Source organism: Antennarius striatus, chromosome 5, assembly GCF_040054535.1.
Source record: "Antennarius striatus isolate MH-2024 chromosome 5, ASM4005453v1, whole genome shotgun sequence".
Taxonomy (NCBI): Eukaryota; Metazoa; Chordata; class Actinopteri; order Lophiiformes; family Antennariidae; genus Antennarius; species Antennarius striatus.
The window spans coordinates 17,338,453-17,363,281 of NC_090780.1; the positions used below are offsets into that span (position 1 = coordinate 17,338,453).

General features: G+C 45.3%; 2 protein-coding genes across 5 annotated transcripts in view; one reads left to right on the forward strand and one right to left on the reverse strand.

Moving 5' to 3' along the window:
• The window catches only part of LOC137595116 (low-density lipoprotein receptor-related protein 1-like), a 74,956-nt gene that overhangs the window by 38,715 nt on the left and 11,412 nt on the right, over positions 1 to 24,829 (forward strand). For all 3 annotated transcript variants that reach the window (XR_011035386.1, XM_068314966.1, XM_068314964.1), the window contains exons 13-57: positions 472 to 694; positions 1,593 to 1,782; positions 1,889 to 2,014; positions 2,658 to 2,798; positions 3,245 to 3,370; positions 3,456 to 3,572; positions 3,706 to 3,786; positions 4,715 to 4,882; positions 5,805 to 5,987; positions 6,062 to 6,259; positions 6,372 to 6,617; positions 7,253 to 7,450; positions 8,943 to 9,147; positions 9,265 to 9,429; positions 9,519 to 9,763; positions 9,965 to 10,096; positions 10,982 to 11,209; positions 12,507 to 12,681; positions 14,247 to 14,341; positions 14,433 to 14,582; positions 14,650 to 14,790; positions 15,016 to 15,141; positions 15,242 to 15,373; positions 15,545 to 15,679; positions 15,854 to 15,983; positions 16,087 to 16,213; positions 16,291 to 16,442; positions 16,561 to 16,685; positions 16,765 to 17,139; positions 20,658 to 20,847; positions 20,917 to 21,121; positions 21,245 to 21,437; positions 21,594 to 21,719; positions 21,824 to 21,952; positions 22,049 to 22,168; positions 22,252 to 22,365; positions 22,452 to 22,601; positions 22,803 to 22,925; positions 23,026 to 23,142; positions 23,232 to 23,360; positions 23,463 to 23,585; positions 23,681 to 23,821; positions 24,146 to 24,333; positions 24,440 to 24,623; positions 24,700 to 24,785. Coding sequence is in view for 2 of the 3 variants with exons in the window: in XM_068314966.1 (XP_068171067.1) it covers positions 472 to 694; positions 1,593 to 1,782; positions 1,889 to 2,014; positions 2,658 to 2,798; positions 3,245 to 3,370; positions 3,456 to 3,572; positions 3,706 to 3,786; positions 4,715 to 4,882; positions 5,805 to 5,987; positions 6,062 to 6,259; positions 6,372 to 6,617; positions 7,253 to 7,450; positions 8,943 to 9,147; positions 9,265 to 9,429; positions 9,519 to 9,763; positions 9,965 to 10,096; positions 10,982 to 11,209; positions 12,507 to 12,681; positions 14,247 to 14,341; positions 14,433 to 14,582; positions 14,650 to 14,790; positions 15,016 to 15,141; positions 15,242 to 15,373; positions 15,545 to 15,679; positions 15,854 to 15,983; positions 16,087 to 16,213; positions 16,291 to 16,442; positions 16,561 to 16,685; positions 16,765 to 17,139; positions 20,658 to 20,847; positions 20,917 to 21,121; positions 21,245 to 21,437; positions 21,594 to 21,719; positions 21,824 to 21,952; positions 22,049 to 22,168; positions 22,252 to 22,365; positions 22,452 to 22,601; positions 22,803 to 22,925; positions 23,026 to 23,142; positions 23,232 to 23,360; positions 23,463 to 23,585; positions 23,681 to 23,821; positions 24,146 to 24,333; positions 24,440 to 24,623; positions 24,700 to 24,785 (7,153 nt within the window). In the remaining variant the exon portion in view is untranslated. The remainder of the gene's footprint in view (positions 1 to 471; positions 695 to 1,592; positions 1,783 to 1,888; positions 2,015 to 2,657; positions 2,799 to 3,244; positions 3,371 to 3,455; positions 3,573 to 3,705; positions 3,787 to 4,714; positions 4,883 to 5,804; positions 5,988 to 6,061; positions 6,260 to 6,371; positions 6,618 to 7,252; positions 7,451 to 8,942; positions 9,148 to 9,264; positions 9,430 to 9,518; positions 9,764 to 9,964; positions 10,097 to 10,981; positions 11,210 to 12,506; positions 12,682 to 14,246; positions 14,342 to 14,432; positions 14,583 to 14,649; positions 14,791 to 15,015; positions 15,142 to 15,241; positions 15,374 to 15,544; positions 15,680 to 15,853; positions 15,984 to 16,086; positions 16,214 to 16,290; positions 16,443 to 16,560; positions 16,686 to 16,764; positions 17,140 to 20,657; positions 20,848 to 20,916; positions 21,122 to 21,244; positions 21,438 to 21,593; positions 21,720 to 21,823; positions 21,953 to 22,048; positions 22,169 to 22,251; positions 22,366 to 22,451; positions 22,602 to 22,802; positions 22,926 to 23,025; positions 23,143 to 23,231; positions 23,361 to 23,462; positions 23,586 to 23,680; positions 23,822 to 24,145; positions 24,334 to 24,439; positions 24,624 to 24,699; positions 24,786 to 24,829) is intronic.
• LOC137595118 (somatostatin receptor type 5-like) lies at positions 17,173 to 20,285 on the reverse strand. Of its 2 annotated transcripts, none has more exons than XM_068314969.1 (2): positions 20,208 to 20,266; positions 17,173 to 19,177 (listed from the first exon to the last, which is right to left on the reverse strand). In XM_068314969.1, the coding sequence occupies exon 2, from the start codon at positions 18,621 to 18,623 to the stop codon at positions 17,571 to 17,573; it is 1,053 nt and encodes a 350-aa protein (XP_068171070.1). In that variant the 5' UTR covers positions 18,624 to 19,177; positions 20,208 to 20,266; the 3' UTR covers positions 17,173 to 17,570. The 2 variants fall into 2 exon arrangements, 1 of the variants encoding a protein (XP_068171070.1); XR_011035387.1 differs by lacking the exon at positions 17,173 to 19,177 and adding an exon at positions 19,769 to 20,063 and having other exon boundaries at positions 20,208 to 20,285.

The window sequence follows — 24,829 nt, forward strand, 5'->3', positions numbered from 1 at the left end:
TCCAGTGACAGGGTGATGTGTGTCCACATATTTCTCAGGGGAAAATCCCTCGAGCCCACTAATGCCTGTAATCAATCAGACTCAGAGGACGGAGGAGGAGAAGACATTTGAAGAAAGGAAAAAGAGAAAGAAATGGATTAATGCTCATTCCAGTCATATACTAGAAAGGCGAATGTGTCTATTTTAGCCCAAAGTTGCAGACAGCCAGCTGCTACAGGATGCATCATCAATGGAGAAAGACCAACAAGTCTTCAGGACCCCGATTTGCCGATAGACCGATCAACAAAGAGACTCTGGGGAGCTGCCTCAGCAGAGAGCTCTGTGCTGCAGGGCAGCCAGAAATAATGGTCTTTCTTCTGTTAACGCTCAGAGATTTGTGAAGATGCCTCAATAAAAGTTTCTCTTGTCTGTCTGAGTCCCATATGTCATTCGATAACTGTACCCATGGCAGTTCCCTTCTTGTTTCTTCAGATGGATGTACTGGACAGACTGGGAGGAGGACCCCAAGGAGAGCAAGCGAGGCAAAATCGAAAGGGCTTGGATGGACGGCTCTAACAGAAACGTGTTTTTGACCAGTAAAACCGTGCTGTGGCCCAACGGTTTGAGTCTGGACATCCCACAGGGCATCCTGTACTGGGTGGACGCCTACTACGACCGCATTGAGATGGTCTACCTCAACAGCTCTGAACGCAAGGTAAGCGTTTGTCAGCGGGGGAAGGGTGTGCAGTCTGGAGACAAAGTGTTTGACAGGAATAGAAGCAGGTATTATTCCGACAGCTGGGGTCTGAGTGAGTAAATGGGGGTCTGAAGTGATTGAAGGCTGTGGGTGGTCGGTCGTATCACAACTCATATTCCATGGATATTGAATATGTCTCACTGCTTGTGGCTACATTGATGGTATTTTCTGTTCACTTACCTGTGTTAGTTGTATTTTGGCTTCACTTTGCTTTTTTGGGGGGGCATTGAAATTGTACAATTCAAAGTTTAAATGCAGATCAATGGCGTTTAAGTATTTACGCGCATATTCTTCTGTGTTTCTTTAACATTTTAGTTTTCTCAGCCACAATATCAGCGCTGCCTGCCAAGTATTAACTAATATCAAATTATCTGTTCCACTCACCTCGAATCCCAGAGCCACAATTTGCAGTCGATGTACTGGTGAACCAGTTCTTGTATTGTGTGTCTACCTGTGCCCCCCTCCCCTGGTTTGAGCTGATGTCGTCACTAAACCACGTTGATTCTGATCAATCAGCTCACCTGCTTTTATGAAAACAGGAGAAAAACTGTTATTATTATGTATTCTGTCACATCAGCATGTCAAACCAATATGACCACCTCTGCCTCCACTGCAGTAACACTGTTACTGTGTGGGAAACAGTTCAGAATATGTAAATTTGTCATCTGCTTTTTGTACCGCTGGTAAATCCTTTTTTTTTTTTCTTCAGTAGCTTCAAATAACTTCAAAAATGTATTACTATTATTCTTTCATGGTCCATCACATCTCATTTTATCTTCTCCATGAAGCAGTATGCTTTAAGCTCTATTATGTATTTTTTTCAAACACCTCGCTGTTGCTTCTCTCACATCACCAGACGGTGTATGAAGGTCAGGAGCTGAACCATGCCTTTGGTCTGTGCCACTATAAACAATTCTTGTTCTGGAACGAGTATCGCAGCGGCAGCATTTACAAGTTGGACACCACATCTGGGACGGCCACTCTGCTTCGCAACGAGAGGCCGCCCATTTTTGAAATCCGCATGTACGACGCTCAGCAGCAGCAAGGTGCTTTGAAAGACGTTGCGTGTGTAAAGCCCATTCTATTTATCCATCTGGTTTAGTCCTGACATCTTTAATAACTCTCATGCACATACATGTTTGTTATCTGCAGGCTCCAATGCGTGTCGTGTGTACAACGGGGGCTGCAGCAGTCTGTGTCTGGCCACACCAGTTGGCAGGCAGTGTGCCTGTGCAGAAGACCAAATACTAGACCCAGCTGACAACACCAGCTGCAAAGGTGAGCTCAAACATGCATTTTTCTTTAGATGTATGGAAGACATTCTAATGGTCCCCCAAACATATAAAATTTCATTTTCAATACGCCAAACAGAATGCATCAAGCTGCGTTTCTGCGGGTTGTTTTGGAACTGCTCAACAAAAATATTTGGACAAATGCTGAAATACAGGAGACTGCCACAATAACAGACTTGCTTACATAAATTAATGCTGTGCAGCGACAAGTCTACAATAAATACTGCCTCTTTGGAGCCTAGAATATTCAAAGGTGTTCCTGTTATTTTGTCCGCCCCCACGTTGGTGAAAATAAACATTCCAGAACAACGACACCACAAAGTCAACACATTCAACCGCTCTGACACAATCTGGGTAAAAATGAAAGATTTGACTCGTGTGTTGCTGTTATTTTGTCCATGCTGTTGTAATTTCCATGCAGTAACTTTCCAGCTAAGCTTCAGTCTGTTATATAATCAGATGGATTTTGGCTTCTTTTCTTTTAATTGTCCAAATTCAATCTGTTTTTCTTCAGTTGCAAAAATTTGAAGATTTGAAACTATATTTCACTTTCTCCTTACTTTCCATCACATGTATTTCACATTCCTTCCATTCCTTCTTTTTTCTCTTCTTATTTTTTTTCCCCACAGCCAACCCGTCTTATGTTCCCCCACCCCAGTGCCAGTCTGGGGAGTTCGCTTGCAAGAACAATCGTTGCATCCAGGAGCGCTGGAAGTGTGATGGAGACAACGACTGTCTGGACAACAGCGACGAGGCTTCTGAGCTCTGCCGTGAGTTACTACACACACACACACACACACACACACACAGACATTCACACATCTGATTTTGACAGGCTGAGGATGCCAGAATGAAATAAGAGCAAATACTGAATATAGTGAGGATGTGTTCATACTTGCTATTTTTGCGCGTAAGTGAGTACGTGATGTGTCTGAGTGTGTGTTTTTGCAAGGCGGAATGTAGCAATGTCTGTGGATCTGGAAAAGCTCTCCTTGTGCTCGCCTGCCTGTCTGTGGTTGTGGTGGAAATGTTCCTGTTCTAGACAAAATAAAATACAGTCCAAAAAGAAATCCTAAAATTAGGTCACAAAATCAGATCAAATATCTGCTTTTTCTTTCACATCTCTTGACTCTTTTCATCCCTCATTTACCCAATGGCCTTTTCATTGAGTTTATTCCTGTTGTGCCCTTTAATTTGTCTGCTTTTTCCTCTCCAGACCAGCACACTTGCCCCACAGACAGATTTAAGTGCAAGAACAACCGCTGTATCCCTCTGCGTTGGCTGTGTGATGGCGATAATGACTGCGGGAACGATGAAGACGAATCCAACACCACCTGCTCAGGTTCACAAACGCAACAAAAATGAGTTTTTACTCATTTATTGCTGCTTTATTTATGGTTATTTATGAAACGAGTGTTGTCTTTCAGCTCGTACCTGCCCACCTAATCAGTACTCGTGTGCTAGCGGCCGTTGCATCCCTATTTCCTGGACATGTGACCTTGACGATGACTGTGGTGACCGATCGGATGAGCCTACTTCCTGTGGTGGGTCAAGTCCTTCTGTCATTGAAGCCATAGGGTGATGTACAGCTGTTTGTAGAGATCTTTTTGACATTTTACCACATGTGTTCAAGTATTGATGAGCAGCAAAGTGTCTTAGCTCCCATTCTGCCCACAGCCTACCCCACATGTTTCCCGCTCACCCAGTTCACCTGCAACAACGGACGCTGCATCAACATAAACTGGCGCTGTGATAACGGTTAGTGTCTGTTCTTTATCCCCTCTGCTCTTTCTCCTGTGTGCGTCTACAGTGGTGACTCCTCCCTTTCCTCTCTCACAGTACGCTGTGCATGACCCCCCCCCCCCATCGTCACTCTGACATACACTCTTCTTTTTTGTCACCTTTGTGTGTGTTTTTGTTATTCTGTGTTGTTGGTTTTATCATTCTTTGTTGTGCTGTTTGCCCACTTTGCTGTCTTCCATTGGTTCTCTTTTACAGAAAAGGATTGTGGGGACGGTTCTGATGAGTTGCATTGTCCAAACCTGACCGGTTAGTGCATAGATCAACATGCACCAAAACAGCAATGATGCTAGCTTAGTTCTAGGACCGGTTAAAGCCGGCTCGGAAGCTGCTTTCCTGCTCTTCGAATATGGGCCAAAACTGCTGCCATTTATTTGCTGTTGATAGATGTGACGCTAATTAATATTTTATATATTCTAAATACATTATTCAGACTAACTAAATATTGAAACAATACAGGATTGGATGATATTTTAGCTATTAACCGACCAGAGCTAATTTGGTGAAGGTTCTTAAGGACAGAATAGATTGTTTTTCCATCGTGACTATGAAATGAATGTTAGGTTGCTCTTCTTCATTGGCATGGGTGTAAAAGTACTGAAAATGCTTCGCTTCCAAGCTCAATGTATCATGACTTGGTACATTCCCTCATGGTGCATGGTCTGATCTATGCAGTTTCTGCCATTATTTATCTTCTCTCAAATTTCATTTCATTTGTATTCCATGGTTTCCACTGCCATTGTGTTAAATGTGAAAAAAAAAAAAAATTTACAATTGCTTTCTACAGTATATATTTCAATACATATCCACTTTTTGTTACCTTTGAGGCAGTGGGTGCCACATAATGCAAAAGAGCGGGTATTGTTTGATTGCTGTTGTTTTTCAGATAATGACTGTGGGGACAACAGCGATGAGGCGGGCTGTAGTCACTCTTGCTCCAGCGCTCAGTTCAAGTGTAACAGCGGCCGCTGCATCCCGGATTATTGGACCTGCGATGGGGATAACGACTGTGGGGACTACAGCGATGAAACCCACGCAAACTGCACCAATCAGGGTCAGTGTCCCTACTATTAGAAGTATAGATTCATAAATGAGACTAAAGTTATAAATGAGTAAAGTTCACAACTGGTTTGTGACAAAAAATAGAAAAGCAAAAACAGCTGCTTCTACCTAAGGAGATGGAATTATCCAGCACCGAAGATAATAGTAAAGTTGATGAAGTGAAATATAAGCTAGGTGTGCCTCACCATTGGTGGAAAGGTGGGACAGAGAGAACAGCAAACAAAAACAAATATTCCTGACAAACACTTACCATAAAAAAATATCAAAACTGCGGTGGTATTTTTTCTAAGAATATTTTTAGTTAGTTGTTTAAACATTCCAAAGTAGTTTTGCACAACTTCACATGAAGATGCACAAGATACTCGACATCATTTAAGATACAAATACTTCACTAACAACGGAGAGGAACTTTTAACTAACTTCATTTTAAAAACTGAAGCAGATGCTAAAATCCACTTTTCCACAAATAGCTACCGACAATTTCCATAGCTCTATTTATGTAACACAGCCTAACTGGTGGTTGTTATTATGGTGGATGGATGTTGCATTGCTGCTGTGTTCTGTCTTTTATTCCCTCATGTGCAAGAGGCACTGTAGTCATTTTAGACAGTACATTCAATAGGTCCCTGGTCCCTATTAATCATATCAGCAACAATCTAATGGATGCCACCAGCTGTCTGAGGTGTTGTACAGTAGATATACCTCTGTATAATCATTTATTAGTTGTCGTGGGAGTCATCTGGAACAACATAAATTATTCACTGGCGGGAGGTCTTTTGACTCAAACGATTACAAACGCGTACTTGAATGTCTTCAGGCTTTAATATTGCCAAGACTTGATGTCACTCTGCTTTCAGACTGATAGCTCATTAGTTTTTGAAGTTGCACATCAACGCTGTGATGTCTCTCTGCAGCCACTCGTCCCCCCGGAGGCTGTCATACAGATGAGTTTCAGTGCCGAATGGACGGCCTGTGCATCCCTTTGCGCTGGCGCTGCGACGGTGACACGGACTGCATGGACCTGAGCGATGAGAAGAACTGTGAGGGGGTCACACACATGTGTGACCCGGCCGTCAAATTCGGCTGCAGGGACTCTGGTGAGTGAAGTCTTTGTGAAATATAGACAGTCAGTTTGAGTGATTTTGAAAGTAACCCTCTGCTCTCTCTGTAGCACGCTGCATCAGCAAAGCCTGGGTGTGTGATGGAGACAGTGACTGTGAAGACAACTCCGATGAGGACAACTGTGAAGCGCTGGTGTGTAAACTCTCCCACCATGTGTGTGCCAACGATTCCACCATCTGCCTGCCTGCGGAGAAACTTTGCGATGGTACTGATGACTGTCCAGATGGCTCTGATGAGAAACTCTGTGGTAAGAAACAACAGCAACACCTTCCCAGCAGGCAAAAGCTTTGCATCTTAAACCACGGCTTCATGGTTCAGTAACAGTTCTTTGAAGCTATTCCTTTTCCTCTGTCTTACAGATTTGTGTTCACTGGACAATGGTGACTGCAGCCATAACTGCAGCGTGGCCCCTGGCGAGGGTGTGATCTGCTCCTGTCCTCTGGGTATGGAGTTGGGGTCAGACAACAAGACCTGTCAAATTCAGAGCTTTTGTGCAAAACACCTGAAGTGCAGTCAACGCTGCGAACAGGACAAGTTCAGTGTCAAATGTTCTTGCTATGAGGGCTGGGAGTTGGAGCCTGACATGGAGAACTGCAAGAGCACAGGTGAGAAACTGAAACACCATGATGCACGAGTCATGGAAAGTCCAAAGACAGCAGTGAATGTAGATGAGGTTCAGGCGTGGGAGGACGCAAGAAACGGGATTTATCTGCAGAATCAAGAGGTGTGGTGAGGGGTCAGGAATTAGCCCCCCCCCCCCCCAATCAGGGTGGTGTGTAGTTGGTGGAGACAATCGCTGATCACTTGTGAGAAAACATGAGTAGGCATTGATTTCTTGCTCTTGTAATCACTTTATAAAAAGAAATCTTTAACAAAGAAGGGCAACGGAAGGGCAAGGTTTGAAAAATGTAAACTGCTCAGTTGAACTGAATCAACTTTGAAATTTATCATCGATGTAAAGAATATAGTTGTCTGCCTGTCGCTGCCAGCCTGTGATGGAACATGAATTTAAGCCTGCGGTTTTGACTGCTAGTCGGAGAGACTAGCAACCAGCCTTTCATCCTGCTGCCTGTCTGCATGCCTGTTAGGCACAGATAAACTCCTGTCTTATTTACACTGCCTTTTAATTACGCAGGATTACAGTCACTTTCAACTCAGCTCAATGTGGCTGAAACATTTCTCTCTCTCTCTCTCTCTCTCTCTCTCTCTCTCGGTTGTTTGCTCTTTTCCATTACCGCAGATCTTTTCAAGCCCTTCATCATTTTCTCAAATCGCCATGAAATTCGCCGCATTGACCTGAATAAAGGAGAGTTCAGTGTGTTGGTGCCGGGCCTGAGGAACACCATCGCCCTGGACTTCCACCTGAGCCAAAACGCCCTTTACTGGACTGATGTGGTGGAGGACAAGATCTATCGTGGGAACCTGTCTGAGAACGGAGGTGTGCAATTTTAACACAGTTAATATGTTGTACAAATGGTACACACATTACATTTTTGGACCATTTATTGTGTGTCATGTGCAGGATTAAAGATTCTAAGATAATTCAATAACATGTAACCTTTTACCTAGAAAATAAAATAAAATAAGTCTAAAATAAGACTTTCTTACTTTAGTCGAGTTGTGTACTGAAGTCACCTCGAGTGTTTCCAATAAACCCAGACAAATCTGTCATCTGAGGAAGTATTTACACCATCAAACCAGAGGAGTCAAAGTGTCAGGAGGAGAGACAGGCAAAACAAAACTAGAGTAAAAGTGTCATGGAAAACAAACAGTATCTGACCCACAATGGGCAATGATGTCACCACTCCCATGATTCAATGCTACTTCTCGAGATCATCATCATCATAAATCAAATAAAAAGACATTAGTAAGTCGCTGTATTTGGTGTTAGTTTTTTAGGGAAGCTTTTATAAGACGTTACATTTTAACCTCTAAACAAGGTGAAGTACCCTCTGGATATTTATTGTAGATACTGTAGGTGCTGATCTTTGACCTTTCACCTTCATATTATGTTCCCCAAAACGTTTGTAACGGTGCTTAGCAGGCAGGAAAACTTTCCTTAGGTCCAGATAGTAACTTACCAAAAAAGTAAATATGACTCTGCAACAAGTAATGAAGGAAGGTCGTGTTGCATTTGCGTGTGTATTCTTGTCTGTGCATGTGGTTGTCCTTTGTTTGCTCAGCATTGTGAGTTAAATACAGTCAGTTTGTCTTTTAATTGCTGCAGGATGATGATTCATCTCAAGCAATTCGACATATCTAATTAGGGAAGAAGCTGGAAAATGTTCTCTTTAGCCCTCCAGACTCCACATATTTAGTTTCTGAGCTGCAGACACCCCTCCACCCCCCACCCCCCACACACACACAAACGCGAACACGCCCCAGTTAATACGATTCGGTATTTATTCAGGTGTTCATTTATCATGCTATTTTTTCATAAATATAGAAACTAACCCTGTGATATAAGGTGTGTTAGCTTTGACTCCAAATAGCCTGATCTCATGTACGTCATTTGTATGAGCTGCGGCGACACAGATCAGGGATTCAGGTCCCGGTACATTTTGAGGTTTTGCCAGCAGCAAACCCCAACCTTCAAAGCCTTTATCTGTACTTAATGAAATAATTGTACTTAATGAAATACAATATGAATTAATTAAGGAGCTTAATCTGGCTTTATTTTACTGAGTCGTTAGGTGAGGTGTGATTTTTCAACCAGTTTTAAATAAAGATGGAGGATAGTAAATTTTAAAGGTGTTACTTCTTGCTTTTTCTTAAATTGTTGGACAACTTTCAATAACCAAGGATATCATATTCATGGTCTGCTTCAAAAAGGGAGTGGGTATGATGGCTTATCAAGTCACATGAAATCTTTGAAAGACGTATAAAATAAGATAACCCCTTCTTTCTTTTTCTTGTGACTGTCCTGGTAGCTTTAACCAGCTTCGATGTGGTGATCCAGTATGGGCTGGCGACCCCCGAGGGCCTGGCTGTGGACTGGATTGCAGGAAACATTTACTGGGTAGAAAGCAACTTGGATCAGATAGAGGTGGCCAAGTTGGATGGCACCATGAGAACCACGCTGCTGGCCGGGGAGGTGGAGCATCCTCGAGCTATTGCCCTGGACCCCCGGGATGGGTAACGTCTCCACCACTGACTTTGACTCATATTACAGTGGTATGGGTGAATGTTGTGTAAACCGTTGTTGCTGATACGTTTAATAACTGCCCCTGTTCTGTGTTTTTTTTGCGGCAGGATCCTCTTTTGGACAGACTGGGATGCCAGCTTGCCCAGGATTGAAGCTGCATCCATGAGCGGAGAAGGCAGGAAGACGATCCATAAGGAAACTGGTAATGGAGGCTGGCCAAATGGACTCACTGTGGATTATCTGGAGCGTCGCATCCTGTGGATTGATGCCAGGTTAAAAAAAAAAATTAGAACACTCATCCAGGCACCTTTATGTAGTCCCATCCAGGCATTTACCAAGAACGAACGTGCCTTTTACGCAGGTCTGATGCCATTTATTCAGCCAAGTATGACGGTTCCGGGCTGATTGAGGTTCTACGGGGACATGAGTATCTGTCTCATCCGTTTGCCGTCACCATGTATGGTGGAGAGGTTTACTGGACGGACTGGAGAACCAACACCCTGGCCAAGGCAAACAAGTGGACGGGAAGCAATGTTACGGTGGTCCAGAGGACCAACACACAGCCTTTTGACCTCCAGGTCTACCATCCATCAAGACAGCCGCAGGGTGGGAATCATACACACGCACAAGCACACACACACATACACACATACACACAGATAAAAATATTCTCATCTGATGGGCCGGTGAATTTATTAGATTCTGCATGACTTCTCTTGTCCTAAAATGTGGAGATGTGACACACGCTCATTTGTGAGTTTAAATACGCATTCTGGATTATTTTTTTCCTCTTTGATTTCTCCCCAGCTCCAAACCCGTGTGCAGCTAAAGACGGCAAGGAGCCCTGCTCTCATCTTTGCCTCATTAACTACAATCAGACATTTTCTTGTGCCTGCCCTCATCTCATGAAACTGGCTCCAGACAGGCGCACTTGCTACGGTGAGCACGGATGGGTGTATGTGAACATTTATTCTCTAGACGGTGGTTGTCTGTGCCCCTGCAGATGCGTTTCTGTAGGTATGATTGGGGACCACCGCGGAGATTAAACTAGGTTGATTTTTTTTCTCAGTTTGACATGCTAGCGCTGTGACAGCACAGACGTGTAGCGTGTCTGGTGCGAATCAGCCAGAGCAGCCTGCTTATTCCACCTGTGTGTTTAGTATTCAGGGGAACACCTCCCATTATCTCCAGGAGTAATGGAACGGAGAGCCCCTACTCTGTCTGAGGCGGGCGTCAGCCTCATCTCTCACCATCCACCACGTGTCCTGGTCCGGCTGGTGCAGCCTGACACTGTCATTATCCCCCCCGCACCCCCAATCCCAACCCTATCCCCTCCCCCCCTTCTCTCCTCCTTTCTATTATTTGAGTTAAACAGTGAAATGATGATGGGACTGTTGAGGCCAGTGCAGTTGTAACGTATTAGCGCCGATTGAATTCAGTCACTGTCGCGGCTTCATTGCTGCATCTGACAGCTAGACGCTGTCATTAGAGTTCACAGTGTGACCGGATAAGCTGTGGTCAGGTAGCAGAAATAATGTTCAGATCCACTCGTACACACTGGATTTAATGTGCACTTAAACGTTTGATTTTAGATTTGAAGCTGCATTTAACTCCTTTTTACTCCCTTGAATGTTCATGCTTTGGGGAATTTAATCTCTGCGTTGAATAAAATCAACTGGACGAAGAAAAATTTAAAGATCTGTCGTCTCATCTAAGAGGCTTCTTCAGTTCCCGAACTGACGTCCAGTTGACTTTACTCACTGCAGAGGTCCACCATGACCTGGATGACTAAATCTGCATGTCACCACGTGTCCTATCCTGCAGAGTCTCGGCAGTTCCTGCTGTACGCTCGTCAGATCGAGATCAGGGGTGTGGACATCGAGAACCCTTACTACAACTACATCATCTCCTTCACGGTGCCTGACATCGACAACGTAACCGTTGTGGATTACGACGCCCTGGAGCAACGTATCTACTGGTCAGATGTCCGGACCCAGACTATTAAGAGAGCGTTCATCAACGGCACTGGGATTGAGACGGTGGTTTCTGCTGGTGAGGAGGACGCAACACAACATGGCAGAGAACACTCTGAGCCTGAGGCTCAGAGTGTTCCTTCTGATATTTCAGCCTTCATTTTGATAGTTTGCCCATATACTTTTTAAATGTGGAGTTTTGGCTCCATTCATTACAGTTTCGTCAATGTCACTGCAGAATATGCCCCAAATACCAGTCAGTGAAGAGAAAAATAAGGAAAATGGTGTCTAGACTTTTTACTCTAAACATAGACTGGTGGAAAGCGTTTTTTTGCTTAGAATGTGTAGCTTTAACTTTAGCCTTTCTGGATTGTATCATGCTTAATTATTGCCAATAACCAGTGTTTAAGTACATTTACATGGTTCTAGATTTCAAATTATTCTGAAGAGACTAGAAACACACCTGAAAGCCATGATTGAAACCCACTGATGGAGATGGACGTCAGCTTCTACCTGATAACATTAGACACATCTGATCATTATCAGCTGAGAGAATTGATGGCTGTCAGAGAGAAATAAAGTCTTTTTCCTGGATCAGAGTGACACACACACACACACACACACACACACACACACACACACACACACACACACACACACACACACACACACACATTTCACATTTCTTGTCTTCTACTCTCTTTTCACACTGAACACCCACATAATTTCAGCTGACAATGTTTTTGTGTTTGTCCAAGTGGCCGTCAGTGTTTGTATTAAAACGAGGTTCAGCGCAGTGCATTGTTTCAGAGGTACAATATTTTTCTTGGTATTTAAAGGGGCTCAGCTGTGGCTTCATGCTCTGGTTCACAAACTGTGTTTACACACTGTGGATTTATGATTCTGAATCTGCATGTAACCGATTTAATTCATGTAATACATGACACATATATGTAAACTATCAAGGGACTAAATGCACTTTGTGCCTTACACCTTTACACCCAGATTACCTACCATGTATTTATTGATTTGTGAGGTACCATACAGCTGCCATAAATACAATAAAGCGGAGTTAGCCTGAGGCCAATTGTAACAGTAACAACACTTTGTGAACTAGACAGACAAGGGAGCAAAATGAAATAAAACAACATGCAGGTCCATCATTACCAAAACATTTATGCATCAAATAGAATGAATGGAAAGCGACATTTAGAGTCAGTGAATGCCAACAACTCTATACCAGCAGAACAAAAAGGGAGCTGAACACATCAGCATGGTCTTTAGACTGTGTGCTATGGCTCCATTCTATTAAGTTGAACTTTGGGTGGTGTGAATAAGAAAGTCGTTTAACAACTCTGTGTGTGTTTTTCCTTCAGATTTGCCGAATGCTCACGGGCTGGCAGTGGACTGGGTCTCCAGGAACCTGTTCTGGACCAGCTATGATGCCAACAAGAAACAGATCAATGTTGCCAGACTTGATGGCTCCTTTAAAAACGCTGTCATTCAGGGCCTGGACAAACCTCACTGTCTGGTCCTGCATCCAATACTGGGGTTGGTTGTATGCGATTACACGCACGCACACACACACACACACACACACACACACACACACACACACACAAACACATACACAGTGTCTGCAGTCGCAGTCTTAATTTTTTCACTTTGCACGTTGATTCAGTTTTTTCCCCCGTCTGACCTTTCCCCTTCCGTTGCTCTTGTCGTCTGTCAATCTCCGTTTCTCTTTTCAAAGACAGCGTCTCTGCTCAGAGATTTTCTATGAATTATTTACAGCCAGTGTCTTAGTCACTGTCTATCACTATTTCTGTATTTCTATTCCCAGTGTTGACTTTACGTCCACGTTTTTGAGCAAAGGTTCAATTTCCCCTCCCGTCTCCCCCGTTTGAAACCTCACACCTCCTCAACCCCCCCACCCACCCCCCACCCCCTGCACAAGGCTAGGCCTCAGCCTCTCTTCATACCAGCAGAAAAGAGACGAACCATCTGTGTTTATGTATTTATTTTGCCCGGCCGGATTGTGGCTGCTTGTAAGTATTTTAAGTGGATGAAGAATATTATCTGAAGAACTGGCTCCGCCTCCTGGAGTATTTTTTGTTGTTGTTGTGTGTTTGTGTGTGTACTCCTTCATCTCCTTCAAAGACGTAACCTATTTAAGGGGAGAAATGCTTCCGTTCTGACCATTGTTGGGATGGTGGAAAATGAGAAGCAGATGCTGGATCCATATGCTGGGGCGGGGGGGGGATGCCCCCTCTTCCTGACACACAAACATACTGCCCGGAATACGTCCAGAACTGGGTGTGGGCAAAGAAATTCAGGGATGGACCAACTCGTGTGTGCATGTGTGTGTGTGTGTGTGTGTGTGCATGAATGTGGGAGCTAAAGCGCTCCGGATACTTCATTTAAAGGCGTGTTAACAAACACGTGAGGGGCGTGGTGGATGCAGTAGGATTGAACAGGAAGTGGGTGATGGAGCAGTGGATGAATGATCTTTAAACACAGACGACAGGCAGTCTAAACACCGGGACACACCATCCCATTATCCTCTGTCCTCTGTGCTGTTCAGTGAGAACAATTTCGAAAGTAAAAAAAAAAAAGAAGGTATTTATATTAGTGTGTGGTGTGGGAGATGATGATTCATAGCCTTTTTTTTTTTTTTACATTTGTTTAATTTGGTTGGGCTGAAATTGAGAAACAGTTAGTAAAAATTATAGCTGCACGGAAACAAATGAACGGAGATGGCAAACTGGACAAAACCAATTCATCAAGTGTACCAGGCAGCCCATTATTGTTAGATTTATATATATTATAAAGATATTATTGTAATTATATACATTATTTCCTCATTTACAATAGATTTTATTTAAAAAGAAATGCTTGGTTGTTGTTGAAACAAGAGAAAACTTCAAGGTCTGACAAGACATCTTGGATGAATGATGAATGGATTCCTTCTATTCGTGAGTTAAATGTACCTTTTTGTGAAGAAAGTGAGCTACTCCAACTTATTTAGTCAACATTGATTTGCTGAAATCGAAGTTGTTGCTCTTTCTTGCTAAGTGTCTGCAGCGTTACTAATTCTGTCTGCCTGCCCCTTTCAGGAAACTCTACTGGACAGATGGGGACAGCATCAACATCGCCAACACAGACGGCAGCAACCACAGCATCCTCTTCACCAACCAGAAAGGCCCCGTTGGTGGGTGACACATTGCGACTGCATGAGACGCCACGTGCCTGGTTGGCAGGGCAGGACGTCACACATCATCGTCATTATTTGTGTTTTCCAGGTCTCTCCATTGACTTTGACACCGAGCAGCTGTATTGGATCAGCTCTGGAAACAGCACCATCAACCGCTGTAACCTGGACGGATCTGGACTGGAAGTCCTTGAGGGGGTGAAGGGAAAACTGACCAAAGCTACTGCTCTTGCCATCATGGGTAGGTCTGCAGTATTTAGATGTATGTGGAGGTTCAGTCATTTTTGATCACGTCATCTGTTTTTTAGGGGAGAAGTTGTGGTGGGCAGACCAAGGAACTGACCAAATAGGAACTTGTGACAAGAAGGATGGTGGCAACTGGAAAGTCCTGCGGAACAGCACATCCCCCATGATGCACATGAAAATCTACAATGAAACCGTGCAGAAAGGTGCAGCGCTGTCACACACGCACCAACTTGTTCTGACAACATGCAGCTTTTACTTTGTGAAACTAGCTTTTATGAGTGCTGTTATATAAAAGTATAAAAATCACAGCCCATAACTGTTCCGTGGTCGGTTTTGCTTGCTTAATGTAGCCTCTTTGTCTGTTTATGTCTCAGTAACAACTCTGTGATTGGTTGTGTTTATGTGTCATTACGATTTTGTGTTCTCAGGCACCAATCTTTGCAGTAATAACAATGGAGACTGTTCCCAGCTGTGTCTCCCCACCTCCCCAACCACCAGAGCGTGCATGTGCACTGCAGGATACAGCCTCCGTACCGGGCAACAGTCTTGTGAGGGTAAGACGCACTCAAACAGGCAATGCATTCCTGATTTAAATGATAAATGTGTAATGCAACAGACGCCTTTGACTGAAAACAAGAAATGTTTTGGCTGTAGGGGTTGGCTCTTTCCTGCTATATTCTGTGCATGAAGGCATACGTGGGATTCCTTTGGACCCATCGGACAAGTCAGATGCCCTGGTGCCGGTTTCAGGCACCTCCCTGGCTGTGGGCATAGATTTCCATGCTGGTAACTCTTTCAGCAACACGTGTTTTTTTCCTCTGGTGCTAGATCAGAAAGAGCTACACGCATCAATGTATTTGAACTGAATGAAGAGCTTAATTTATTGCTACATTAATATGAGTGGATGCATAAGATGATGTTTTATCCAACTGTATCATGTCTTTGTAATTTTCACAGCTAATGACACCATCTACTGGGTGGACATGGGCCTGTGCACCATCAGCAGGGCTAAGAGGGACCAAACATGGAGGGAGGACGTGGTCACTAACGGCATCGCCAGGGTGGAGGGCATCGCTGTGGACTGGATAGCAGGTGGGAGACATCGCTGACACATGGAACTACGCAAAGCACACACACCAAAGACAAAAAAAACACTTGAAAATAATTTATAGAATAATTTACTTAGAATGAAGGTCAGACAAGATAAATAAATGCATCGCTGCTCACCTGGCAAAGTGTTATTGCTCATCACTGTCCTCTACTCAGGAAACATCTACTGGACGGATCAAGGCTTCGATGTGATCGAGGTCGCCAGATTGAATGGCTCTTTCCGATATGTGGTGATTTCCCAGGACCTGGACAAACCTCGTGCGATCACTGTCCACCCGGAGAAGGGGTGAGAGGACACAGAGGACACTGGCTCTAGCTCCAGAAGCCCCAGAAGCTCTCTTTAGTGTCTGATTTATTATCTGTGTGTGTGCTTAACTGTGTGTGTGTAGCTACCTGTTCTGGACTGAGTGGGGCCAGTACCCACGTATTGAACGGTCCCGTCTGGATGGCTCTCAGAGGGCTGTTCTGGTCAACGTCAGCATCAGCTGGCCCAACGGCATCTCCGTCGACTACGAGGTGCAGTATAACCGACCGCACTCACGTTGAGATCACATCACAGACACAACGGAACCTGAACCTCTGCTGTTTTCCAGGAGGGTCTGTTGTACTGGTGTGACGCCCGGACGGACAAGATTGAGCGCATCAACCTGGAGACGGGAGAGAACAGGGAAGTGGTGCTCGCCAACAACAACATGGACATGTTCTCTGTGTCTGTGTTTGAGAACTACATTTACTGGAGTGACAGGTGAGACATTCATCAGTCAATCCGTTGGCATATTTGTTCTGAATTCTCTGATCTGTGAGCTTCAGAATTGTTCACCGTAACAATGTAATAATTTTTCTGTATGTATGGATTGAAAAAGGACACATGCTAACGGCTCCATAAAGAGAGGAAACAAGGACAACGCCACAGATTCGTTGTCTCTGAGGACGGGTATTGGGGTGCAGCTCAAAGACATCAAGGTTTTCAACAGGGCCAGACAGCAAGGTAAGAAGTGTGATGTTTGTGTGCTTTTGTGTTTCTTTTTAACATTTCTAGTAGTTAATGATCTCACCTGTACATACAGGGACAAACGTTTGCAGTGACAACAACGGCGGCTGCCAGCAGCTTTGTCTCTACAGCGGTAACGGGCGGCGCACGTGCGCCTGCGCTCACGGCATGCTGGCTGAAGACGGCTGCAGCTGCCGCGACTACGACGGTTACCTGCTCTACTCGGAGCGCACCATTCTAAAGAGCGTCCACCTGTCGGATGAAAACAACCTAAACGCGCCTATCAAACCGTTCGAGGAACCCGAGCACATGAAGAACGTCATCGCCCTCACTTTTGATTACAGAGGAGGTGGAGGAAAAGGAACTAACCGCGTATTCTACAGCGACATCCACTTCGGTAACATCCAGCAGATCAGCGATGACGGATCTGACCGCAAAACTGTGGTAGAGAGTAAGTATCCCCTCGTCTTGGGCCTGTCATTAGAATCGATTCTGTTACTTTTATAGTGAGTAACAAAGAATCTGAACTGAAAACATGAAAACCCCACAGGAGAGAAGTTCTAAACACAACCAGGAATCTTTGTTTTTGAATTTATAACGAAACTAGACACAAAAGGATGAACATTTTTTTAAATTTACAGGCAGCACAAAAGCAGTTCTACGCACATAAATTCACGTTACCGTCACAATAAAACACAGGTGCTCTGTGCTATTCACCAAAATGTCTTTTACATTAAACTGAGTGATAAAGGGCTGTTTGTTCTGCTGTTCCTGTAGATCCACCCCCCCCCCACCACCACCACCGGCATAGATGTTGCATGTTGTTTTACTGTGAGTCCCAGTAGACTCTGCTCAGTGTGTCAGGTGCTATCAGGTGTCAGATTAGCCGTCAGCTGGTTTACTGTCAGCAGCAGTCATAGCCACAGTCACTGTAGCCGTCTGCCTCTCCCTCCTGAACAGCCTCAGTAAGTCCTGTCTGAACTTTTGTGACATCAGCACATAAAGGATGGGGTTCATGACTGTAGAGGAGGTCGCCATGAGCCGTGCAAACACACTGAAGGGGCCATAGCGCGGTGAGGCCCCCGTGGCCCCTGAGCTTTTATCTGCTAATAAGGCCAGGGTCAGGCTGTAGGACGGCAGCCAGCAAAGGGTGAAAGCCAGCACCAGCATCGCCGACGTCTGGGTCACTTTGCTCTGGTAGCGTTCTACCTGGGGTGTCCTGCCGGCATGTCGACTCCCCCACAGGAATATGTAGATCCTGATGTATGCCACCACAATGGTGACCAGTGGAAGTAAAAAGGCCATGAGGAAGTGGCACAGTCCGTAGATCAGCTGGTCTCTGTGAGAGAGGAAAGCAAAACAGCCGAGACCATCGGGGGTTCGGTGTTGGGCGCCCACAAAGCGATAAACCAGCTGCGGGACAGCCAGGCAGCAGGCCGGGACCCAGAGGAGCGCAGAGACTATTGACACCCGCTGGGGTGACAGGAGGCTGTAGGCTCTTCTGGGATGCACGACAGTCAGATAACGACACACCGCCAGCATGGCCAGAGTGAAAACGCTGGCAGACGAGCAGGCGGACCCCAAGAAGCCCACCAGACGACACATGAAGTCCCCAAAGGGCCAGTGCTGCATCGCTATGGCGACGGTGTGGAAAGGAAGCACAGAGAGCAACAGAAGGTCCGCAGCACTCAGAGCCAACAGGAGGGCGTCCGTCCCCGTGCCCGTTATCGCCCTTTGAGGGGACGCTCCGATAAGCCCCGCGCCTCTTCTCCGCCTCCCACACAGGATCACCATCACCATGCTGTGGCCGCCCACCCCCAGCACCAGGATCAGGACGTCCATGATCGGGACGAGGATCTTTTCCACATCGACCAGCCTGGGGTCACTGCTGTTGGCTGGTGGATCCTCCGGACCTGTAGAGTTCATCAGTGACATCCTGTCTTCAGCCGTGGAGGTGTTCTCCTTCGGTTTGCTCAAAACGGATAATGGCAGTCATAAAACTACTGACAGTACACAAGGGAATGATTAGTCACACTGTTTGCTCAGAAATAACATCACACAGATTTCTTATCATTTCCTCAAGGATGATGGGAAGACTTGCCAATAAAAAAGAAGTGAAGACGGATGTCCAATAGTAGATTAAAAACACACAAATGCATTTGATTTACCATCGTCTCTATAAATTGTGCATTGAAACACGTTCAGTCATTTTCATTGTGCGATTCAAGTGGCCTCCATTATGCTGCAAGTGAATCAATCCATTCCGGTCCTCACAGACAGCCAGCCTCAGATTGGATGAACATTAGTCCATTCTGTTGAGGTGAAATAATCCTGATTTCTTTTCTGATGGGGGGATTAAAAGCCAATCTGTTGAGAATGGGTGGTTTCTCGTCACCTGAGAGTTGCCTCCTTCTCCTCCTCCTCATGACAAACCCGGCCATCAATCAGCCCTCACTCCTGTCTCCTAGGAGTGGATCGCTGACACAGTTCTGGGTGAGAAAAAGAGAGACGAATAGCTGAACGCCAAGTGAAGATGAAACCAAGTAAATGGCAGGTGAACTCTGGACTGATTATCACAGAACAGGCAGGAGATGGGCCGACCCGTTCCCTGTGGGAGGGCCTACCCAGGCCAAACAGTTTTTTTTCCCAGGGTCTGGTGTTTGTTCATTTTCCGAAAGGAATTGTTCACGTTCTATAAGCATCGTCTCTGCACAGAACATACACAGATGTCATGTATAAACAGTGAAATAGTGTTTATTCTAACAATCAGGGTAACTTTTGTGTGCCAGTCTGAACACAAACACTGAACTGTTATCATACGCAGAGCAGATAACTGCAATAAAAAAAATACCACCGTCAGGATAACAGGCTGAGCTCAAGTCCTATAAAATCCAGCTCCTCTATATGACTAACCAACAAAAGAAAGTGTACAGAAACCCGGATAGGCTTAGGTCAACAACGAAAAGACAAACAGAACCGAAAAGTAAGGATTTGATCAGGGAGCACTGCAGGCTGAACATTTACATTTCATTAACAGCAGTAAAGAAAGAGGAAATGAGTTGAATGGATTTCATGTTCCTCCTCATTGATTTTTAGGGAACTGATTTATGAGCACTGGAAGCAGGGGGGGGGCGGGGGGTTCTTCATGTTGCATGCCTTTTGCTTCCTTATGTAGTCGCTTTGCTTCATTCACAGCAGGAACCAGACGAATGCTGATTCGTGTCAGGGGCTGGTGGAGATGTTGGGATGTCGTGTAAAGCCTTCCTTCTTGTGGGGGAGCTCTCTGATTCTCCGGTTAATAGAGGGGTTGAGCTCATGTACAGCGCTGGTAAAGGTCGCTGTGATCTTTAGATTCTCCCCGTTCTATTGCAGTAACTGGAACAAGGAGGCAACGATTGACAATTATTGGCTTTTGGAGTGCTCTTACATGTGGTTATTTTCAAATGTGCTCTTCTTACGACACGCCGTTTTGTGTGTGTGTGTTTGTGTGTGTTTGTGTGTGCATGTTTTGTTGCTTACCAGTAAAAGCAGCTGTTCTCCATCTGCCGCCACTAAACGTTGCATTCCACCATTTTGGCTGACTCCTGTGTGTCCTCTGGTCTCTGAGCAGGCAAAGGAGCTCACAACCTAGTTTTAAGGCCACGATAGTGAAAAAAAATGACTTGATTTCTCATCTATTCAGTGTGATGGAAAGTAATTTACCAGCGACAAGTGTTATAGTGACCTTTTCGGTGAGCTATTTGTTGGACGAAAGCCTCAAATCACAGTGTGTTCTTCATCATTTAAACCAAGCTGTTATGTCCTCAGCCCAGACTCACAAAGCGGTCTGCCAGCACTGACCCGCTGCCAAACAGTCCCTGGACTTTTAACATAGCGATGGGATTGACGTGCTTCTTTTTCCTGCTTGTCTTTAATGTCTTTCCTCTCTTTTTCCCTTTGCTTTTCCTCTATTCTTTCATTGTCTTTCAGATGTTGGCTCAGTGGAGGGCTTGGCGTACCACAGGGCCTGGGATATGCTGTATTGGACCAGCTATACTACGTCATCCATCACCCGACACACGGTGGATCAGAGCCACTGGGGAGCCGTTGACAGACACACCGTGGTCACCATGGCAGGAGACGACCACCCCAGAGCCTTCGTCCTAGACGAGTGTCACAGGTTGGATTTACTGGACAATAATTCACGTTTCTGTAAATACTCGTCATTGATTCAGACTTTTTCCTGCAGTCTCATGTTTTGGACCAACTGGAATGAGCAATCTCCCAGCATCATGCGAGCCACACTGACTGGTAGCAACGTTCTGGTGATCATCGGCAGCGACATCCGAACCCCCAACGGACTGGCCATCGACCACCGCGCCGAAAAACTTTATTTCTCTGATGCCACACTGGACAAGATTGAGCGCTGCGAGTACGACGGCAGTCGGCGCTACGTGAGTGATGTGCACGCTCAAACACACACACACACACAGGTTTTTGTGTGAATGATGTGTGGTTCTCACAGGACAGGCTGCATTTTATTGAGGTGGTGACTGTGGGTGTGGCTCCCCCTGCAGGTGGTATTGAAGAACGAGCCCGTGCATCCGTTCGGCCTGGCTGTGTATGGGGACTACATCTTCTGGACCGACTGGGTGAGGAGGGCGGTGCTTCGGGCCGATAAATACACCGGAGGAGACATGAAGATGTTGCGCGCCGACATTCCTCAGCAGCCGATGGGCATCGTCGCTGTGGCCAATGACACCAACAGCTGTGAGTTATGACATCCGCTACTGTTCCGGATTGAGTGTGTAATCTGATTGGTTGTCAAAGCCCTCGGTCCACCCTTTGAACTCTGGGTGTGTGGATGAACATGCAGGCGGAGGTTTATGTGACTAACATTCTTTATCTTTTCTCATATGTTCAAAGGTGAGTTCTCTCAGTGTCATGTCAACAATGGAGGATGTCAGGACCTGTGTTTGCTGACCTCTGAGGGAAGGGTCAATTGCAGTTGCCGTGGAGACAGAAAGCTTTTGGAAGATAACACCTGCACGGGTAATACAGGAAGCAGGAAACGTGAAGCTATTCAAAGAAAAAAACCGCATGCCTGAGTGGAAGTAAAACCCTAAAGCGCTTCTTTTTCTTTCTTTGCCTCACAGCTCTCAACACTACATGCAACAGTATTGATGAATTCGAGTGTGGAAACGGCGACTGTATCAGCTACACCCTGACTTGTGATGGTATGGCCCACTGCAAGGACAAATCTGATGAGAAACAGTCCTATTGTGGTGAGTGGTAGCATTATTGTCAGTCAAAATAGTCTGGATCACATTCTTGTTGATATTTATATTCTGAGTTTTCAATTTTTCCGACATATTTTCCAGCCAACCGTGTGTGTAAGAAGGGCTACCGGCGGTGTGTGAACGGACGTTGTGTGGGCCACAGCTACTGGTGCAACGGGCAGGACAACTGTGGAGACAATTCTGATGAAGCGTTCTGTAACAGTGAGTCCAGTCCCCTCCGGACACCTAAGGTTGTTGAAACACCTTGAAAATTAAACGTCATCTCTGGTGTTTGTCTTTGCCAGCCACGCTGTGCTCGGCCGATCAGTTCCAGTGCAGAGATGGAGGATGCATCTCCAACTCCAGCAAGTGCAATCAGAAAGTAGATTGTGAGGATGCCAGTGATGAGATGAACTGCAGTAAGTGAAAATGATTCCAAGCAGCTTGTCGTCCCCTTCTTTTTGTCTGGCTGTGTTATAAAGCAGCGCTGCTCGTTTTTGTCCAGCTGCCACAGACTGTTCCAGCTACTTTCATCTGGGAGTGAAGGGAGTGACGTTTCAGAAGTGCGAGTTCACCACGCTCTGCTTTGCACCTTCGTGGCAATGTGATGGAGCTAATGACTGTGGAGACTTCTCAGATGAAAGAAATTGTCCAGGTATTTTACAAACCTTCTAAATCTTCTTACAATCTTAAAATTAAACTTTTTTTTTTTAGATCGATTAGAGCAAAGTGTCTGTTTTTTATTTATTCCAGCTGTGACACACTTTTGCAAAAAACCTTTGTAAAGTAAAGGAAAGTAAAATTGAATTTCCATATTTACTTCTATGCCGGATTAACTTTTCTATCACTCTATCAGGGAGCGGGAAAACAAAGTGCTCCCCTCCCTTCTTCGCCTGTCCCAGTGGACGCTGCATACCTATGAGTTGGACTTGTGATAAAGAGAATGACTGTGAGAACGGTGAAGACGAGGCTCACTGTGGTGAGTTTACATCCGGCAACTTCACATCAAGTGCAACAGACCATTATTTTGTTGTGACGCTTGTATTTTGAACTTAATACTTTCTTTGTGCCCCCTTTAGACAAATTTTGCTCACCCTCTCAATTTGAGTGTGGGAACCGCCGCTGCATTCCCAAACTCTGGGTGTGTGATGGCGCTGACGACTGCGGCGACAGCAGCGACGAGGACAGCAAATGCAGTGAGTGGAAAAATACTAACAAGCATAACATGATCAAACATGAAGGGATCCCCACGGAATTCTGTTCTGGTAACATCTTTCTTTCACAGAGACCAAAACCTGCAGTCCGGAGGCGTTCCAGTGTCCTGTATCACACATGTGTATCCCTCAGATATGGAAGTGTGATGGCGACAAGGACTGTCCTGATGGGGCTGATGAGGGTGTCAAAGCTGGCTGTGGTGAGCACAGACTGGGGGATAAATCATTTTAATTACCCATATAGACAAAAAAGAATATGAAAGTTATGTCTCTCACTCCCATCCCACGTATTTTTGCCTCAGTGTTCAACGACACGTGCAGCAGCAATGAGTTCATGTGCCAAAACCGTCAGTGTATCCCCAAACACTTCGTGTGCGATCACGACAACGACTGCAGCGACGGCTCAGACGAGTCCCAGGAGTGTGGTGAGTGGCCCCCAACTCCTCAAGGGACGGTTTTCAACATCATCCTTACACCTATTTGAATTTAACTGTCTCCGTTGTGCCATTTAATGCCACAGAATACCCAACATGCGGAGCTGACGAGTTCCGCTGCGCCAACGGACGCTGCCTCATCCAGAGTTCCTGGGAGTGTGATGGAGACTTTGACTGTCATGACCAATCAGATGAAGCCCCCAAGAATCCACGCTGCATTGGGCCAGGTTGGATCCACACTGCCAAAAAAAAAAAAAGCAGCACATTACTTTTACTTTTTGTTTAATTTATTTGCCTCATAATTAACCCTCCTGTTTCAGGATATGTTATCATTTGTAGCATTTCAGCAAATTAAATTTAAGAAAGAAAAATGTGGCTAAAGCAAAGGCCAAATAAGATTTTAGTGCGCACAGCAAACATAATCATAAGTGCAGAGGTTGATGTGATTAAAATGGCACCAGCGTAATTCATGAGACTTTAACTAGAATAATATATAAACCTTTTAACACTTTCTCTACATTAAATTCTCATTTACCTTTTTTATGAAATAGAGAAGAAATGCAACAACACGGCGTACGCCTGCAACAATGGGAACTGTGTGAACGAGACATTACTCTGTGACCATAAGGACGACTGCGGCGACGGCTCAGATGAGCTGAACTGCTTCATAAACGAATGCCTGAACAGCAAACTCAGTGGCTGCTCCCAGCTCTGTGAAGACCTTAAAATTGGGTTCAAAGTAAGTGAACTCTGTGGAATTCTGCTACAATTTCTGTGCTAACACAATTGGAAACTGAGCGCCATGCACAGTTGCTTTATCTGCTCCGGGATCTGCCTTTCCACAGTGCAGATGCCGCCCCGGCTTCCGTCTGAAAGACGATGGGAAGACGTGTGTCGACATAGACGAGTGCACCACCATCTATCCCTGCACGCAGCGCTGTATCAACACACACGGCAGCTTCCACTGTCTGTGTGTGGACGGCTACAAGCCTAGCCCTGAGAACCCCACCATATGCAAATCCACCTCCGGTAAGAAAACATGACAAGGCTAACGACATGCAGGATGTGTCTGCGCTACATCCGCTCACGTATAATTCCCATGCAGATGAGGAACCCTTCCTGATCTTCGCCAACCGCTACTATCTGAGAAAGCTCAATTTGGACGGCTCAAACTACACGCTGCTCAAACAGGTGAGACTTGCATAGAAAGTAGGTCCTTTTGAAACGCTTTGAAA